Source organism: Mus caroli, chromosome 11, assembly GCF_900094665.2.
Source record: "Mus caroli chromosome 11, CAROLI_EIJ_v1.1, whole genome shotgun sequence".
Lineage (NCBI taxonomy): Eukaryota > Metazoa > Chordata > Mammalia > Rodentia > Muridae > Mus > Mus caroli.
This window is the reverse complement of record NC_034580.1, coordinates 13050305-13068919: the sequence shown is the minus strand read 5'-3', so window position 1 is coordinate 13068919 and position 18615 is coordinate 13050305. Positions and strand designations below refer to the sequence as shown.

The 18615-nt window shown below is 41.1% G+C and overlaps 1 protein-coding gene across 4 annotated transcripts in view; it reads left to right on the top strand.

The window, feature by feature from the left end:
- Positions 1-15306, top strand: part of Plek (pleckstrin) — a 75789-nt gene extending 60483 nt beyond the window's left edge. For 2 of the 4 annotated variants that reach the window (XM_021176345.2, XM_021176344.2), the window contains exons 7-10: positions 1314-1397; positions 3686-3755; positions 5029-5161; positions 12577-15306. In XM_021176345.2, coding sequence (XP_021032004.1) covers positions 1314-1397; positions 3686-3755; positions 5029-5161; positions 12577-12580 — 291 coding nt within the window. In that variant the 3' untranslated portion in view covers positions 12581-15306. Of the gene's footprint in view, positions 1-1313; positions 1398-3685; positions 3756-5025; positions 5162-12576 lie in introns of all 4 variants that reach the window. The other 2 variants (XM_029484038.1, XM_029484037.1) reach the window with 1 other exon arrangement.
- The last annotated feature ends 3309 nt before the right edge of the window (positions 15307-18615 follow it).

Sequence of the window (18615 nt, the reverse complement as noted above, 5' to 3'; positions counted from 1 at the left end):
TTCTTTTCAAGGAGTTCAGAGGAGGAAGTATTCATTCCTAGGGGCATAGTTCGGGTGGTTCTGTTTTGACTGACAAGCTTGGGTCTTGGGTTACATACGTTTTTCTTTGTTGCATGTGTTTTTGCCATAACTTCTGAATTTAATCACATTAATTCAAAGTTATGGATACGATGATAGGAGATTTTCCCTAAAAGTTTACTTTATTGCATATGAACCCAACATTTGCTCAAGTCATGTTTGTCCTTTCTCTAGTTCCCACATGCGTTTCAGGACATATTTGAGCATAAGGCAACCACAAAAGGGGAATTACCAAGGGGCTGCGAAAGAAGGAGAGTTCTATTTTATTGCTTGGAAGAGGATGTTTGTGCAGCTCCAGGGAGATGAGAATCCAAGTTGCCAAATGCATTCATTGTAAAGAAAGAGGTGTGTTTGTAGCCCAAGCCAAGCAGAGTCCTGAGTTACTGAGCTTTCCTTCTGCTTGCCTGCCCCAATCCTTTACCCCATGAGTAACCGTGGTTCATATCAGAACCACTTGGGAACAAATTTAAAAATTTTCTTTATGTTCCTCAAAAGATCAACTCTCCTTCCACTGCTTCCACTGGAGTTGCCCAGAGTTAACCTGTAGGGAAGGTTTACACTTTCATTAGAAAGGATACCCGAGTTGCACACTCCACAGATGGGAAGAACTGCGTCTGATTGGAGAACTGTGTTCCCCTTCTTGCTTCTCACTTGCATTTCAAGGGAAATAATCATACTTGGAATGGAATCAGTACAAGAAAGATAACCGTACTAGATAAATGGAACCAGGACAGGGATGAATGAACAGCTGTGGCTTGCATTCAGTCTAACCCTTTCTGTATAATTTTCTCTTATAACACATCTGTATAATTTCCTATTATAACACATCTCTCATTTAATTATTTGAACTCCGTATTTATGTCTAGTATTTTATTTGTGTTTTGTCATAGTCTTTTTCCTATGGATCATTGACTCCTCAAAGAACAGGGCCATGTTTTGAGCTGAGTTATATGACCAGCACTATTCCACGAGTCACGTACAGTAGTGTGCCATTTCACATAATTCTACAGCCAGAAGACAGCAGAGGAATATTTTCACTTACCCAAGTGATTCAATAACATCTGCCTTATTAACTGGTCTTGCTGTTGGCTCCCTGAGAAAGACGTGGTGAGGTCCCAGTAATTCACCATGGCCTTCTTTTATCCTGTATCTCAGCAGGCTTCTTACATACACACCGTGTATAGAGTGATGCTACCAACTCACCCTTCCTTTCCCTGTGTTGTTTCTTGGTACAGGGGCACCGGAGGAAAAACTGGAAAGTGAGAAAGTTCATTCTGAGAGAAGACCCAGCCTACCTGCACTACTATGACCCTGCTGGGGTGAGATTTTGTGTAGATAAAGCGATCCAAATAGAAGCTTTGCAGTGTGAATGAGCTGAGACCATGCCCTGCTGTTTTATTACTTTGGTTTCCATTTTCAGGTTTCTTTTGTTTGTTTGTTTGTTTTTTGTTTGTTTGTTTTTTCGAGACAGGGTTTCTCTGTATAGCCCTGGCTGTCCTGGAACTCTGTTTCTTTTTAGTCTGCTACTTTTTTCTACTGTTTCACTCGGCATTATCTGAGTTCTTGTGCCTCCAGGAGTTGAAGACAATATCAACATATTATATGTATATGGTTATCTTAGTGTAAGTTATTTTGCCCCACTTGAGATAAACACACACACACATAGTCACTTTAATTTCTCTTGGCAGTCAAATGTGTTTCATTTTGACACACACACATCTTCTTCGTTATCATTTCTTTGCCTCAATGCTCTCCTGTGTCCCCTCTTCTCCACTCGCATTCGATTCTTCCTTCCTGCTTTCCTGTCTCATACAGTCTTCACACCCTTTCCCCTCCTTCCTTTTATACCTTTCCTCCTCATTTGTTGTCCCCAGTCTACTTTCTCATGTCTTCCCAGGAGAAAACATGAGTGGTAGTCACCTTTCTGAGTCTGGTGTATTTTGCTTTAACAAAATGGTCTATAGTTCCATCCATTTTTCCTACAAGTGTCAATAGTTTGCTATTTTTATAGCTGTATATTGTAGGGTTAGTAGGGTCTGCTCTACCACAGGGCTTGGGCTGCTCTGGGAGACAGGAAGTTTGACTGCGCTTACCCCACACTGTCACCAGGCAGGTGTAGGGAAAACATGGGGACACCACTCCAGGAGCGGGGAAGCACAGTCTGAGGTCCTGGGGACAGCCAGAGCTGGCTCGGGGGTCTCCGAGTCAGAAGGGAGGCTGAGGCTGTCTAGTTCTCAGGCTTTGGGACACCCAGAGGCTGATGAGAAGGGAGTAGGGCCCCCAGGCTGGATCTAGCTCAGGGCAGAGTGGGGAAGCTGGGAGCTCCAGCTGGTCCTTGACTTGTTGGCTGCTGGCTGGCTTGGATTTGGCTTGGCTTGGTTGAAGCAGTGGCTGGGAGCTCAGAGAGGCCTTCTACAGATTAGAAGGCAGCTCTTTATGTGAAAGCGTTCTCCATTGCTCCCTAGGGTGGATCCCAATGAAAAGAGGCAGTCCATGGTTTTAAGGCATTTATTGTCATAGTAGAAAATGGAGGAGTCAAACCATACCCACTTCTCAGGATGGACCTGAGGTTAAATACCTTTTGCAGGGAGGAGTGTATGGGAAGGAGAGTTTATTGGCTAAGCCTCCAGGCCTTTAGGTACCTCATTAAAATGGAGATCTGTCTTGAGTCTACATGACCACAGATTGTGTCCTCTACCTGTGAAGGGGCTTGGGACATTGCCCTTACATGACTGAAGGTCACAAATCTACGGAGGGCTGCGGCCTCATTCCAGGAGCCTTGTTCCCTGGGAGCTGGTCGAAATGACTTCCATCCCTTTAGGGTCACCGGGGTTTCTAGCCTTAGCTCAACCAGGAACCAGGCTGCTTTTCACAGTCCTACAGTATATGTTACACATTTTCATTACCTATCCATCCAATCCAACTTCTAGGTTGAACTATAGTGTATTTCCTCCTTCTCATCATTTAAAGACCCTTCACATTTGATTTATGTAGTGGCTGTCACAGTTTACGTTCCCAGCAGCAGTGTGTAGGGGTTCATTTTTCTCTATATCCTTGCCAATATTTACTATTTTATTTTTATGACAGCCTTTCTGACTGGGGTGAAACAGAACCTCAATGCGATTTTGATTTGTACTTCAAATATGTATTGGCTGCTTGTGGTTCTTCTTTTGAGAACTGTCTATCCATTTCATTAGCCCCATTTTTATTTTGATGATATGTTTTCCTTGGTATTTTATTTAGGAGTTTGTCATATATTCCAGATAGTAACTAATATCATGTTTGGTGTAGAATTGGCCAAGGTTTTCTCCTGTTCTGCAGGCATCTCTCCACTCAGCTGATTTTACTCCACTGATGTGGAGAAGAGTTTCAAGTTCCTGCATATCACTTGTCAGTTCTTATTATTTCCTGTGCTGCTGGAGTCTTTCCCAGGAAGCCTCTTCCTAAACATCAACTAGAAAGGGAGAGTAGACATTCTGAAAAGGATTTTCTTCCATCTCTCTCTGCTCTTACCAGACAGACTGACCCTATGCTAGGTCTCCAGCAATGGGACCAGGCAGGCCCACACTGTGTACTTTGGAGACACAGCAGCCCCTCTCTCCTCTAGGGTGAAGATCCCCTGGGAGCAGTCCACTTGAGAGGCTGTGTGGTGACTTCAGTAGAGAGCAGTCACGATGGTAAGAAGGAACTTCGTTATAGCTCGTATATCTATGACACGCACAAATGAACTGTCTGAAAATTTTGGAGTGAGTTTAGTGCAATCCCTTCCCAAGAGCTGACCCACCTTTCAGAACTTGGGAAAAGAGGTGTTTTGTGCATGCCTTGAGTAGTCACTGAACAATGATAGAAAAACCCATTACCACCTAACTGGCTTCCATAGAGAGCTTGACCATGATCCCTGATGTTGTGGCTTTCCTTAAACATCATGTACTTATCCATATAAGGAAATATTTTACAACAAAGAGAACATCAATGCAGTGATGCAGAATGCTCAGTGGGAAGAACACTGGGCACAATTGGCTAATTCTGTGCTACTTAATCTGCCACAAAACCCACTGTGAGCCATGCTACTCTGCTGGATCTCAGGTCCTGCTCTGAAAATAAGGGGCTGCACTAGATGCCATTGATTGACACGTGGGTTAACCATGTGACTGTCGACCTTGTCAAGCCCAGAGGACACAAGGTGTCACTGAGATGTGGCATTTGCAGCCTGCTTTCATTTTTCTTCCCTGTCACTTGCCAGACTTCCTTTCTGTGTTGTTCTATTTTTAAAAACAAAATCATTTTTGAGCACACAATTACACAGAAAACTATGTAACAATGACCAAATTTCAACAGGAATAACTACACAACAATTTGTTTTGTTTGATGCATGGTTGTCTGTCTTCATCTCTTGATAATTTATCTTGAATCAAATGAAGACATACCATTTAAAGGGTGGCAGACCATGGAATCACTCTGGCTTGACTTTTTGGCTTTATTTGCCTTTTCATCTTTTATTAAGCGCTCAGACTTAGGTCTCAGTTTAGATTATACTTACAAGACTGATGTTAGATCTGGTTCGGGTTTATTATATATGCATGTTTGTATATATATAAATATATGTACCTTTTAATATAATGTGTATTGAGGTTGGCTCTATGTTTATATTATGAGCAAAACAAAGGAACTCCTTAAACACCATCAGAATTTACTCAGTAGATACTATTGGTGTGCAAAGGCAAGCAATTTAACACAATGACTAATGATGAAAGAAAATGTTTCATCTTGAGTATTATACATGTTTCTTAATAATCATTCTACATAACTATCTTTACAAATACTGCCTGTATCCTTAGACAACAACTATGCATGTAGACTTTAGGAGATAGGCATTTCACGACTTGGGGAAGGAAGAGGGACAGTTGAGTTTCTGGTACCCACAGGTGATTTGACTTTCCCTCTTAGCAGGTAAGAAGAGTGACGAAGAGAACCTCTTTGAGATCATCACAGCAGATGAAGTTCATTATTACTTGCAGGCAGCCACTTCCAAGGAGCGTACTGAGTGGATCAAAGCCATCCAGGTGGCCTCACGGACTGGGAAGTAAGGACAATGTTCAAGTCCTCATCGCCTCCTGAGGAAAGCCCGTGTGTAGATAAGCTCAGTGCATGACTTGTCCAAGTCTATGGTAATTCAACCAAAAAGAACCTAGGAGTTGAAGGTGTTTGCTTGCATGTGCCACACCTGTGCCCCTCCACTCACTCTGGTCCTTCCACCCTCTCTTTGTCCATAAGCCATATAATGAGCTATGTTGGTAGGCTACATAGCCTTTCCAGGCCTTCAGGACTCTTGTGGAAAATGAAGGCATGGACTAGGATATCTCTGAGGTCCTCTGTAGGTTGGGAAAAAAAAGTCAAACAGCAAATAAGTACATAATGCTCTGTGATTATAATCCCCATGGAAGCGAAACTGTCTCCAGCTGTCCTGCTGGTGTCTTGTTTTTGGTCAGGTAGTAGGCTCTTGCCTCTCATCACATATGCCTGGTCTCTTTTAGACATCACCTGTCTTTGAAACTGTTGCTGAAGTGTGCTGAGAGCACTAAGAATTCTCCTTTGTTCTCTGATCTTGTAGCTATTGTTCACAGCTTCATGTTCATGTATCTCACGCAGACATTTCTCAAGAGGAGATTTCTGCCTTCAGCTTTTGCTTCTGTAGTTCCTGAGAAACTGACCCAAGGAAGCCAGGGGCAGCTGAGGGTCTTTCTTTACGCCAAAGCTGTTTAGATTGAGATCTGAAGGGGGGTGGGGTCATCCCTTTGTTCTTTTCTGGAGTATGACGCATCACTTCTTACAATCATAGGGCCACCCCTAAGCCCTTGAGTTCCTTTTAAGTTTTTCAGAAATTAGTTCATTCCGGGTCCTTGCATGTGTGAGAGGCATGGGCAGTGGCCTGGCTAGCATGTCTCCCCAGTCTGCAGAGAGAGGACGGGGCTGGATTACAAGGCAAGTTGAACAGATGGTAGAACTAGACAGTGTCAGCGCTGAGGGCCTGGAGTCTATAGAGAGCGAGTGATGAAGACTATCAATGTCATGAAGCTCCTTTAGGCCTTCTGATCTCAGAGCCATGTGATTCTCCAGTCTTAAGAGTAAGCAGCTCCCACTTGGGCTCTGAGAGCTTCCTGGTCCTGTTATTAGTCAGGACACTAGATCCCCTCGAGCTGGCATTATCGGTAATTGAACCACCCTGTGTGTGTGTGTGTCTGTGTGTGTGTGTGTCTGTGTGTCTGTGTGTGTCTGTGTGTGTCTGTGTGTGTTAGGAACTGAATCCAGACCCTCTGAAGGAATAGCCAGAGTCCTTAGCCCTGAGTCATATTGTCAGCACTAAGAATATTTTTCTAACTCCATATTTAGTTCTGTGGTGCCAGTAAAGAAAGAGCGAACATTTCCCTGATGCTAAAACTCCTCTTCAGCCGGGCGTGGTGGCGCTCGCCTTTAATCCCAGCACTTGGGAGGCAGAGGCAGGCAGATTTCTGAGTTCGAGGCCAGCCTGGTTTACAAAGTGAGTTCCAGGACAGTCAGGGCTACACAGAGAGACCCTGTCTCGAAAAACAAACAAACAAACAAACAAACAAACAAACAACCTCCTTTTCTGCATGTGTTCAATTCCCTTTGCCAGTCCTGTGGCTCTGGCTATTCTCAGATTATTTTATTGATGGCCAAGAGGCAAAAGACTATCCTTTACTTTGACTCTTCAGCACATTGTCTTTATAGAATGCACACAACATTTTATTTATGGTTAGTCTTCAAATAATCATTAATATGGGGTCAGCATTCTGTTTTGTAATAGATAGGATTTAGCTTGGTGTCTTCTGGGTATGCTGACTTTGTTTTGCCTTCATTAACTGCTTTCCCTTTATATGATTCACTTTTATGTTCTGAGTAGTGTTTTATTTTACTTCTCAAATCATTTGCATATACTTGTCATTTAAAACAAAACAATAGTCAGGGACTGAAGAGATAGCTAAGCAATTAAGAGCACTTGCTGTTTTTGCAGAGGACTGGAATTCTGTTCCCAGGTCCACAGAGTAGCTCACAACTGTCTGTAATTCCAGTTCCAGGGGATCCAATACCCTTTTCTGGCCTCCAAAGGTACTAGAAACACATGGAATAAATGCATGCATACAGGCAAGCACTCACACAATAAAACAAAAGTAATTAAGTCTTCTTTTCAAGCCAGTTTACTTTGGGGCATGAGAAAACACACCCACACTGAAGACATGGTTTAAGGATAAGGCAGAGGATACTTCTTGCTTTGAACACATATCACCTCAACTACAATCCTCAGACAAATGAAAAGACGCATTAAGTACACATCTAAGCTTCCTTCTTTAGGGCTGCTAAGGATGTTGCAATTTCATTTCTGCTATAGCCTACTGACTGTTTCCCATGGGACTTCAGGTGCATAGTAACACAGAGGTCTACAACGACTTGCAGCTTTGTGAAGGCTTCCTAATGTAAGCAGTTGCCTTCTCCTCTGGAGAAGCTGTCTCTCGACAAAGCAGGTACTTAGGGAATATTTAAATGTGCTATTTATATGTGAACAACTTTTTGATCTACAAACAAAACTCAGATGCTGTCAGACATATCAATAAGATAACAGACATGATTTGAACACTGTCATGGTAGCCACCACCCTCAGAATGCGTCTGAAGTGTGTGGAAGCTGAGGAATCTTCTTGCAGGAAAGCTGATGCTGTCAAGAGAAGCTGGACATTTTTTTCTCTCAGTATTCCAACCTAAGGTGGGAAGAAAGAAGGTTGCTTTATTACTAGCCACAGAGGTTTTAAGAAATAATATATAAGCCAGGCATAGTGGCACACATATGTAAACCCAGAGTTTATGAGATCGTGGTAGGAGGATGGTGGTCTAGGAACACAGTGGGACCATGGAAATTAGGAAAGAAAAAGAAGGAAGGAGTAGAAAACAGGTGATAAAAGGAGGAAACTATTTTCTTGCCTCATATAACTGATAGGAGTTAGACAAATAAAACATTAATCTGTAAACTAAAACACCATCAGAAGTCAAGATAGTGAAATCTTACAGCATGCAGCACTGATTTAAGGATCAATGTTTGGTTTCTCTTACACGTGCACACACACACACACACACACACACACACACACACACACACTGTGCCATAGTGAGTGACTTTCAAAGCAGAATGAGGAAGTTACATAAATGAAGACATCGATGACCACTTGGCGCTTGTCAGGAGATGGTCAAGAAAGCTAAACAGGAGCTTGGAGCCCATTGCCTTTGGAGAGTGATGTAAACACCTCTGGCTCCCATCTTTAGGGCAAAAAGAAGACAGGAAGGTAATTGCACAACAGTTCAGATTGTATTCTGTGTTATCTAAATACAGGATTCAAAACCATGCAGAATGTGTTAGGAGAAGTAGAGGAAATGGTAGCGAAAAAAGAAAGTAATGGGGGAAGTTCAAAAAGTTAAGAAGTTGCTTAAAAATAGAGTGAAATTATACCCTCGCTGTGTTTGGCCTAGTTTCAGGGCAAAATGAACATAAAATTTAGAAGTCATTGGAGGAAACAAAGCAGGTGGGAGGAAAAACACACAGGGATGCCACAGGCAAGCCTTAGATATGATGGCACTGCTGGAGCCTGGGATCGGGCTCAGATGCAAGGCCATGACTTATGTAGTCAGTCTCCCTTAGCATCAGCTTCTGTTAGCCAGCATTCCATCGCTGTAACAAATGTCTCAAATAAATCAACCTAGAGAGAGAAAGGTTTATTTTGGCTCACAGTTTCCATTAACAGTTGGCTGGCCTCTAGTTTGGGGCTTCTGGTGACTATCTTATACCATCAGAGAGCAGGCTCTGGTTGTGGGTGTGGCTAGGAATGGAAAATATTCTGAGGCACTCACATCCTCTTCAGGCACATGTTCCCAGTGAGTAGAAGACCTACTACTAGACCTCTTACAGATTCTCCTGACTCCTTACAGAGCTACACAGGAGCCCAAGCCTTAGCCACATGAGCCTCTTTGTTGTTAAAATGAAATTGGTGTTGCGGTTAGGATCAATAGAGCAATATGTATGAACTAGCTGGCATGTTTGAACACACTACAAACCCTAGCTTCCCTTTCTTGGTCTCTTCTTCCATCGAAGACATTCATGGTAATCTAAGGTAGTGAGCAATGGTTTTCAATTTTTAAAACTGTATCACAATTGCATAGAATTCTTTGGTTGAACATTTCTAAATAAAACTTGCTCAAGACCCCTTGCCCTATAGTTACAGCATATTCAAAGCCCAGCTTACCTGACTTCTGAATCTATATATGCTCTTAAGCTCACTGTCCTGTCATTGATATACTTAGCTCTTCCCAGCTTTTGGTATCTATCTTGTTTCCATAGGAACCCTGGTAACTGTGTTCTGGCTCCTGTCCTATCAGCTACAGCAGCATTTCCTGTTAGCACATAGCCAGCCCTGACTCTGGGTTCTGAGTTTTCTGTGGCCTAAGGGAAACCTCTATGGTCAAATATAGCTAAGCAAAGGGCTCCACCCATGGGCACTGGCTTTGAGGTTTTGGGGGATTTTACTTTGTGATATGTTCTTGAAAACACATTTTTCCGGACTGATTAGGATGTATTTATACACACATACACTGAGTACTCTCGTGTTTTAAATTTCCTTCTGTGGATGAGCAGCAAGAAGTTTTCACACATACACAGGAACAATCTGCCACATGAATAAAACCCATGGCTTGTCAACAATCAGAAAACTTTCCCAAACATGTGTGATAAATCAATACATACAAATACCTAAATACATATGTGGAAATTCATCAGCCATTAGGGAAGTGCTAACTGAGTTCACAGCAAGACAGCATCATAGACTTGGGGGTTTGTACAAACCAACATAGAGTGGCATCCTAAGTTTTGACGAGGGAATGCAACACCTGAGCCATTACAATGGTGCAGTTCAATGTACTCTGAAAAGTGCAGTGGTATAGCCACTTTGAACCTATGGGAAGACTTAAAGCATTAAAAAGATACCCTCTACTCCATTCCTTGATCCATATACAAAAGAAATAACAGCACATGTCCATACAGAAATTTTATGAGTGTTCATCATTTGTAGTTGTCAAGGAAATGACCCAGATATTTAAAAAAAATATAGTAGTAAAAGAGCAAAGCATTTGTATTCGTACAATGACATACTTCCCACAATAAAGGAGTGAACTCTTTGTATGTACAGCATGGGTAAATCACAGAACAACCCAAGTAGGCTTAGAGAAAAGATGTATATACTGCCAGGCAGTGATTGCGTTTGCCTTTAATCCCAGCACTCGGGAGGCAGAGGCAGGTGGATTTCTGAGTTCGAGGCCAGCCTGGTCTACAGAGTGAGTTCCAGGACAGCCAGAGCTATACAGAGAAACCCTGTCTCAAAAAAAAAAAAAAAAAGATTTGTATACTGCGTAATTGTAATGACATGAGATTCTAGAAAGTGTGCACTGATCTATAGTGATAGAAAACTGATCAGTGAGTATTTGGGCATGAGAAAGAGGCTGGAAAGAAGTGGGCAGAAGGAAGCACAAAGGAAGGAGAAAATGTTTGGGAGGGATGAAGACCTCTCTCTAAAGGTTGCATTAGTGTCACAGGTATATAAGAATATCAGCACCTGCTAAGGTGTGCACTGTAGATGCTATGTGTTGTGTGCCAGGAGGCTTTGCACAGTGGAGGTTCTGTATTTGGCTTCAGCATGAGTAGTTGCCTTGTCCACCTTCCATGCCCCACTTGACATTCTTCTGGGAGTAGTTTGGGGGAAGCCAGAAGCCTATATAGCCCCATCCCTCATCTTTGATGCAGTAGGAAGTATCTGATGATTAGATGTGCACAAACCAGTGTGCGCTCTCTCTCTCTCTCTCTCTCTCTCTCTCTCTGTATATATATGTGTGTGTGTGTGTGTGTGTGTATTACATGGCCCACCATCCCCCATTACTTTTATCTTGACAGTCTTCCTAAAGTTGTTGGCTAAGCTACATAAGTTGACTACATGAGTAATGTATAAAGATATTTAGGATCTCCTTACCTACTAAGGATTGTACTGTAGTAGGACTGGTCATTCCTTCTACCCAGGAAAGGACACAAAAGAATGTAGAAGGAAGTGGTTTTCTGGGACTATATGTGTGGTTCAGAGGTAAAGTACTTTATATAGAGTGCAGAGGCCTGGGATCAATGGTTGTAATCTCATTAATAGGTCATACTAAGTAACGTGGGAAGAATGGGTAAGGGAAAAGAGAAAGGAAGGGTGACACACATTACCCTAAGTATTGGAGAAAAGGTGGAGCTGTTTGCTGAGGTAGGAAGATGGAGAGATGCAGAGTACCTACTACATCTTACTGAGACTGCCACCTATACGTATTTCAACTGGGACTTCTTACATATGCAGGCCTACCTCGTCTGGTCTAAGTCACTGTTGTTTCTTAAGCAAATATTGATCTGTTTCTCATCATATTTCTATACAGAGGGGTAGCATTTAGGGATGATAGGCTAGTTTTCTTACATATGACATGCTTTGAACTATTTAAGTAGAGGGTAGGTTCAGGGAAATGGTAAGGACCAAGTGAAAGATGCCTCTTCTAGTGGAGAACTGAGTATGTGTGGACCCATTGCAGGGTGGTGCTCTGTTTGAAGTCAATAAGAGACACCCCTGATCTTGAATTGCTGTTTGGAGAATGGAAAATAAGATCTTAGCAGAGAGGAATAAGGTGTAGATACTTATATATGGGTAATTAGAAAGCAATAGGGCAAATGCCCAGGTTCTGAGGTAAAATGCAAAAATCTAGGGTCTTGCACTTTTTACTTATATAGTTTTTCTCTTTGTCTCTTGTGTTTATATCAGCAATGTGAGGGCAGTTGCTATAACACACTGTGCATATAAGCACCCAAATCAAGGATGCAAATGCAAGTTTCCCCAACTGCCCTTGAATAGGAACTAAGAGGCTTTGAGATTTTCCATGTTCTAATTGTGATGTAGACACAGACTTAAATGAACACTAGAGAATGCTTTACAAAATGACCAGCATTAATGTGTCAGGTGGCAAGCACATTTAGAGTAGACATACTGCATACTTACTTATCAATTTGGTAAGCATATCCTTTTTCAATGTTTATCTGTAGGTTATACTTGAAATATAACAATGCTGTATCTATGTGTGAGACAATAGAGAGGAACCCAGTCTGCCTTCTTAGGAATTATTTGTCTTCCTTGGGAGATTGATAATGTGCTGGAGTTATCTTGTGAAATGAGTAATTTATTTGCAAGGGTAATACTGATATGGTTTGTTTTGGCATTATTATTATTACTTGAGGAATGACAGATTTCCTGAGATTTGCCAATAGCCATTTATATGATATGTAGCCAACCAGGAACCATATCACCTATGTTGTTACAAATGTTGTTTTATTTCACACTCACACTAAATCTTCTTTACTATGGTTGCACAGATGAGGACACTGAGAATCACCGGGGAGAATCTGACTGGCCAAGATTCTACAACCAGTATAACAGAGATGGAATTCAAGGCCAGACTTTGAACTTTGAGTCGGCATTCTGCTTTGTCTTCACCTTCCTCACATGCTTTTGGGGTGCATCATTTTATGTATTGTTTATTTAATATTCACTGAATCAAGAGTTCTCAAGCTTTGTGGGTCTGTTCCCCACACACCAGCACTAAAATAAAACAATATTGTGCCTGTATAACTTTCTATGGGAAGTCTAGAGACCTTACAGATAGTCCAGAAAGTCTCAAGGCTGGAGGAGGATGAGGCCTTTCATTCCTTTGTATTCTGAGTTCTCCCTCCTGTTTTCTTCTCACCTGAATAAAACAATTACCATGACACTTCACACCACACACAAGGCATCAGCCTACAAGTGTCCATTGCTCTTCTGCCCTTCTGCTCAATGTCATTTCTCCAATGAAAAAGAATGTCAGCTGAGTCCTTAGAAAATCTGAGCCTGAGATAGAGCAAGGAGGGAATGAAATGTATTAAGAAGGGGAAAGAACGATACTAAAATAGACAAAAGTGCTAGGAAGTAGAGTTGGGTGAGGTAACTTCAATGCAAGTTTAACTACGGGATTGGCCTGGAAAGCATAGCAAGGGGTCATCTTCCCCCGACCAAACAGGGCATCAGGTTCTCTGTCTTGTGTGGAGAAGTGACTCAAAGTGACAATACATTTATGGTCTAATGAACAGTAATGTATGCTCTCTCTAATTGTTCAGAGTCTTATAAGGAAAAAAGACAGAAAGATCAGAGACAAGGGACTCTTGGAAAGAAGCATAAGGATGGACATCTGGGAGTGGGTGTAAAGTGTGAGGATGTGTGTGTCACAGTCTAATAATCCCAGAAGCTTCCATCCCAAATCACTTGGCCTGTAATCACCATAGCCCTAGCACAAATGACACATGAATGGTTACCCATAGGTAACCATTGGTATATCACAGTGGTGGATATAGAGGTCATATACAGGGACAACAGCATTGGCTTCAACTTTCCAACCTTATTTAGCTATTGCCACCTCTGAGTGTCCAGCACATGACTAGTGAAGACCAGTGCTGAACACTGTGTGGTATTCTTCAAGGAAATGAACAAGTTATTTGATAAGTTGGCTGTATTTCATTCTGAATACTTTGTCCTCACAAGAACAGATGCTGAATCTAGCTGTGGATTTCTGTTTCTTATTCAGAGTATTCTATTTATAGACAAGGCTCCACATACTATAACGTTTAGTTAGAAAGTTATTGTAGATGGGAAAAGAAAATAAACCCATTTTTTATGGGTCTAGCATATCCTTCAATTCCTTAATCCCTCAATCACATTATTTCCCTGAGTTGCTGCCTAGCTCACCAGTTACCAATTCTTAATTCATGTTAAGAACATTCTTCTTGTATATTCATATTTCTGTGTTTAGATCAGAACCCTACCATTTACTGTGTAGATCCCCTTCAAGAGCTTCCAAATGGACTTCCATACCCCATAACTATATCCAATCTACTTTATATATATTTATCACTAAACTCTATATGAAATAGAGGAACCTTAGATATATAATGTTGCTTACCTTCCAAACTTTAGCTCGTCTCCAATGTTTCCATTGCTTGTACCATAGAATCTAAAGTTGGTGAACTGTAATGGTTAATAATGTTAACTTGACTAAACTGGGAGATGCTTAATGTGTAGGGTATCAGTTTAGCACATATGTAAATATGCCTGTAAGGAGAATTTTAAAAGATAACTAATTCATGATAGCTCTGACTAAGTGAATGGATAGTTTAATCCATTGGTAGATTCAAGACTATTAGGAGGTAGTGGAACTTTGCAAGTTGGAGGAAGAATGTGGGTGTATCCTTCCGCAGGTATATCTGGGCCTCTCCTGTTATCACTCTGCAATGACTCCTGTCTGCCTTAATGTGCCCTGCCCTGGTTCACTACACTCAATGACTGTGGTGGACTGAAACGCTTAAATCTGTGAACTGAAAACAACTTCTTCTAAGTTATTTCAGATGGTCATTTTGTCACAGCATCAAACAAAGCACATAAACTCGTACATAAGCAAGGGGTGTCCTTGTTGGTCAAACATTAATTTTCATAAAATTATGAAATAATTTTATGAGTAAGATGGGAGTAAGATGGGAAACTTAATACAATCTTATAATAAAACAGAAAAGTAAACAAATAGCTGGACAGGCAAGACATGTCCACTGGTGGCATAGGGACATTACTCGTAGGGGTGTAACCAATGGCTTTCTCATAGGATCTGAGACCTACTCTCTGGAAGGAAGACAATTCGTGTACTATTGGTCAAATGCCTGTGTCTAGGGAGGACATAAGCCCGGTCAGGGATGGTATTTCTATTGTTTTGCTAAATACTCATGTCCTGTCTATCAAATTGTCCTTGAAAAGACCTCTAGTTTCATGAGTCCCAAAGCTAAGAATGTCCTCAGATAAAATTAAATGCCTACTTTGCTGTAATCCTTATAACCTATCTGATGTTTCTACCAATGTATTTGAAAAAAAAAAATGCCTTGATTTAGGACTTTGTTCTGTTACTGTGAAAATGCATGTAAGTGATACAACACTGTAGCAGGGTTTTTGGGAAGCCTCAATCTATATTCCCAAGCCATAGTCACTCATATTTTGCTCTAGAATAAACTCTAAACTTTTATTCCTTTGAATGTAAGAGCTGTCTTTTTTGTGTCAATGGTGTGGAAGCCCCTAACCCCTCTATGGAGAACACCTATGTCTCCATCTGGGTGTTCCTCAATGGCATCTTTTTTTTTTTTTTTTTTTTTTTTTTTTTTTTTTGGTTTTTCGAGACAGGGTTTCTCTGTATAGCCCTGGCTGTCCTGGGACTCACTTTGTAGACCAGGCTGGCCTCAATCTCAGAAATCCGCCTGCCTCTGCCTCCCAAGAGAATCTTTTATAATAAATTGGCATTTGTACAGAAATAACTTCTGGGTTTTGTAATACATTCTTGTGAGATTATGCCCTTAACTTGGGATCCTACATTAAATCTTGGTTGGTATCATAACATAATGGTAGGACCCAGGTGGTATCTACAGAGTGACTTAATGTGAGGGAAAGTCCCACACATTTGTTGTCAAAACATTATATGTAAGCAGATATGAACACCTCTTTTTTAGAGGTTGTGAATTGGGAAAGTACAGGAGAGAACTTTATAAATTTTCTACAGATTGACCTTGAATTTGAATAGAACTGTGTATTAATGTACAAAGGGCAACATCCAAACTGTTTACTTAAGATTATTGTACTTCTTATATTTAATTATATATTTTCTACAAAATGTATTGTATTAGTTTTGTGTTGCTCTTTTAAAAAATCACCACAGATTGAAGCTTATGATGATACAAATATATTATCTTATAGCTTTGGAAGTTGTAAGTCTGAATTAGGTCTCCAGATGTGAGCAAGGCTCCATTCCTTGAGGGAGTGCTAGGGAGAATCCGTTTCCTTACTTTTTAAGGTTTATAGAAATGGCTCTCATTCCTTGGCTTGGAAGTCTGTGAGATGGCCGATCTTGGTTCTCAAATTTGACTGGATCTGGAATCAACAAAAATGCAAGCTTCTGGGCACTGCTGTGAAGTACTCTTTCCACTAAAATTATTTTAAATATAAAGATCTACCCTAAATATAGGTGGAATCTTCTAGTGGCAGGCCTGATAAAAGGTCATGGAAGAAAGTAAGTGTTGTCTTTGCCTGCTTGTCTGCACTCTTTTTGGCAAGTCCACCTATCTCACTGCTGCTGCATTCCTTCACTGATATGAGAACCAACTTCTTTGGGTTCCCAGTATAGCCTGTAGACCAGTAGCTCTTCTGGAATCCTTCAGGCCTTTCATGCCAGACTGGGACAACTGAGACACCAATCCTGGTAGATTGGGTAACTACTGGGTTCTTGCCTGTGCCAGTATGAGACAGTCATTGTTAGGCTACCTGGATCTTACTGTACAATTAAATCCGGTAAATCCCTTCCTAATATCAATTCATTTTATCATTCTGTTCTTCTAGAGAACCCAGCATTGTCACCTTCCAAGCTCACCCGTGCCCACACCCAAGCAGTACAGTAAGCTCTGAGCACCCAATGACTTTTTAGTGGGAAGTTCCAAACTCTTCCATAATACTCTCCAAACCAAGATGATTAGGTCTGTCACAACAATGCTATTCCTGGGACCAAATTTTTCATTAGGATTTTTATGGCTGTGATAAAACACCATAACCAAAAGTCCCACTTTCATATCACATTGCACCACAAAAGGAAGTGAGGACAGGAACCCATTTTCTCAGCTGAGGTTCCTCTTTCCAGATAAATCTCGTTTGTGTCAGGCTGACAAGAACTAGCCAAGTCAAAGTTCTATCTATTGCAGTGAGAGAGAAATAAAGGAAAACAAACAGCAAACATGTAGTTTTCCCTGCATGCAGATGTTGTGACACTTTACATAAGAGACTGTAAACACTCCCTTAGAAATCTCCTACAGCTGATCAGTATGTTTGATAAAGTGGCAAGAAACAAGAAAATTAATGACAATCAGGAGCTTTCCAAAATGCCAATGATAGGCACACCACCACCAACAACAAAAAAAATCAGGGAAACAGTTGCAATTACCTTAAAGCATTTCCATTTCCCTTTAAAGAGGGAGAGGGAGGGGAAAGAAGGGGGGGGCAAACAGAGAATGAATAACCTTGGAATAAACTCAAGCATGGAGGCAAATGCCCTTTAAAATAAAACCTCATAAAAGTTACTATTATTATGTGTGTGCCTGTTCCATGGCATGTGGGGCTGCCTAAACAAGGAGGACATCAATGGACTTGCTAATGTGGAAGGGGGCAAGCTTACAAGGCCTCAACCCTAGACAAAGAACTACAGTCTTAAAATTAAGCAATGTTGACAGCGGGAGGAATAGTCTTCCCCAGGTAAGAGGTCACCAGTTGGTTATCCAACACCAAATGGACAGGCGTATGGAGCATGTACCTACAGGCGATATTATACAGGCTGAGCAGGTTGTTACATATATACATGTATATACATATACAAATATACATCTGTATCTAACAACAGTTAAAGAAAAAAGGCCATGAATTGTGAAGAAAAGGGGGGGGTATATGGGACAGTTTGGAGAGAGAAAAGGAAAGGAGAGAATGATGTAATTATAGTCTCTAAAACGAAACATTCTTCAAAGCCACACTGATTTGACCAGGAACCTTCCGACTGCTAGTTGCTATAAATGCTGTGGCTAGGATGTTCCTGTGCTGTAATCACTTGAAGTTACTGCAGTATTTTCATCAGAGATCTTTGCTATAAACGTTCAAAGTTACAATAGAACATTTTAGTAATCAAAACCGTGTTACTATGAAATGAGAAAACTAAGGCACACATTAGGCCAGCTTTCTTGGAAAAGGAAAAGATTTTCTAAAAGGGACTAGCACCGAAATCCCACCTCTGATGCTTCCATCCACAACACCTTGGTAGATTCCTTCCATTTGGGAGAGTAAAGCTATTCACACTTTAGAGAGAATGTTTTTAATGTTTATCATCAAGTTTTTTTTTTTTAAATGTATGTCTGAACACAGTGCCTTTTGCTTCACAAGGGATATGTCTAGGTATCATGGTGTCCTAGTGTCAGCAGCCCCTTCAGGGAACTCTTAACTCTCTCTCTGAATTCCTTGCTTTCATTTAGGTGAAAGAAAATGAGCATCTTTTTGTTGTTGTTCATATAGATATGTAAAACCAGTCTTTGGATAAAGTATAGTATTTATAAATCTATATTATAAAAGTAAGGCAAAACAGTGAGAAAAGCTGTTTAATTATTATTATTATTTGTATATGTGGTGGTGTGTGTATGTGTGTGTGTGTGTGCGTGAACGTATGTGTCTGCACCTTGGCATGTACAGAAGTCAGGGGAGGCGATTCCTTCCATCTTTATGTGTGGTGTGAGCACCTTTACCCGATGGTCTATCTTGTGGAATCT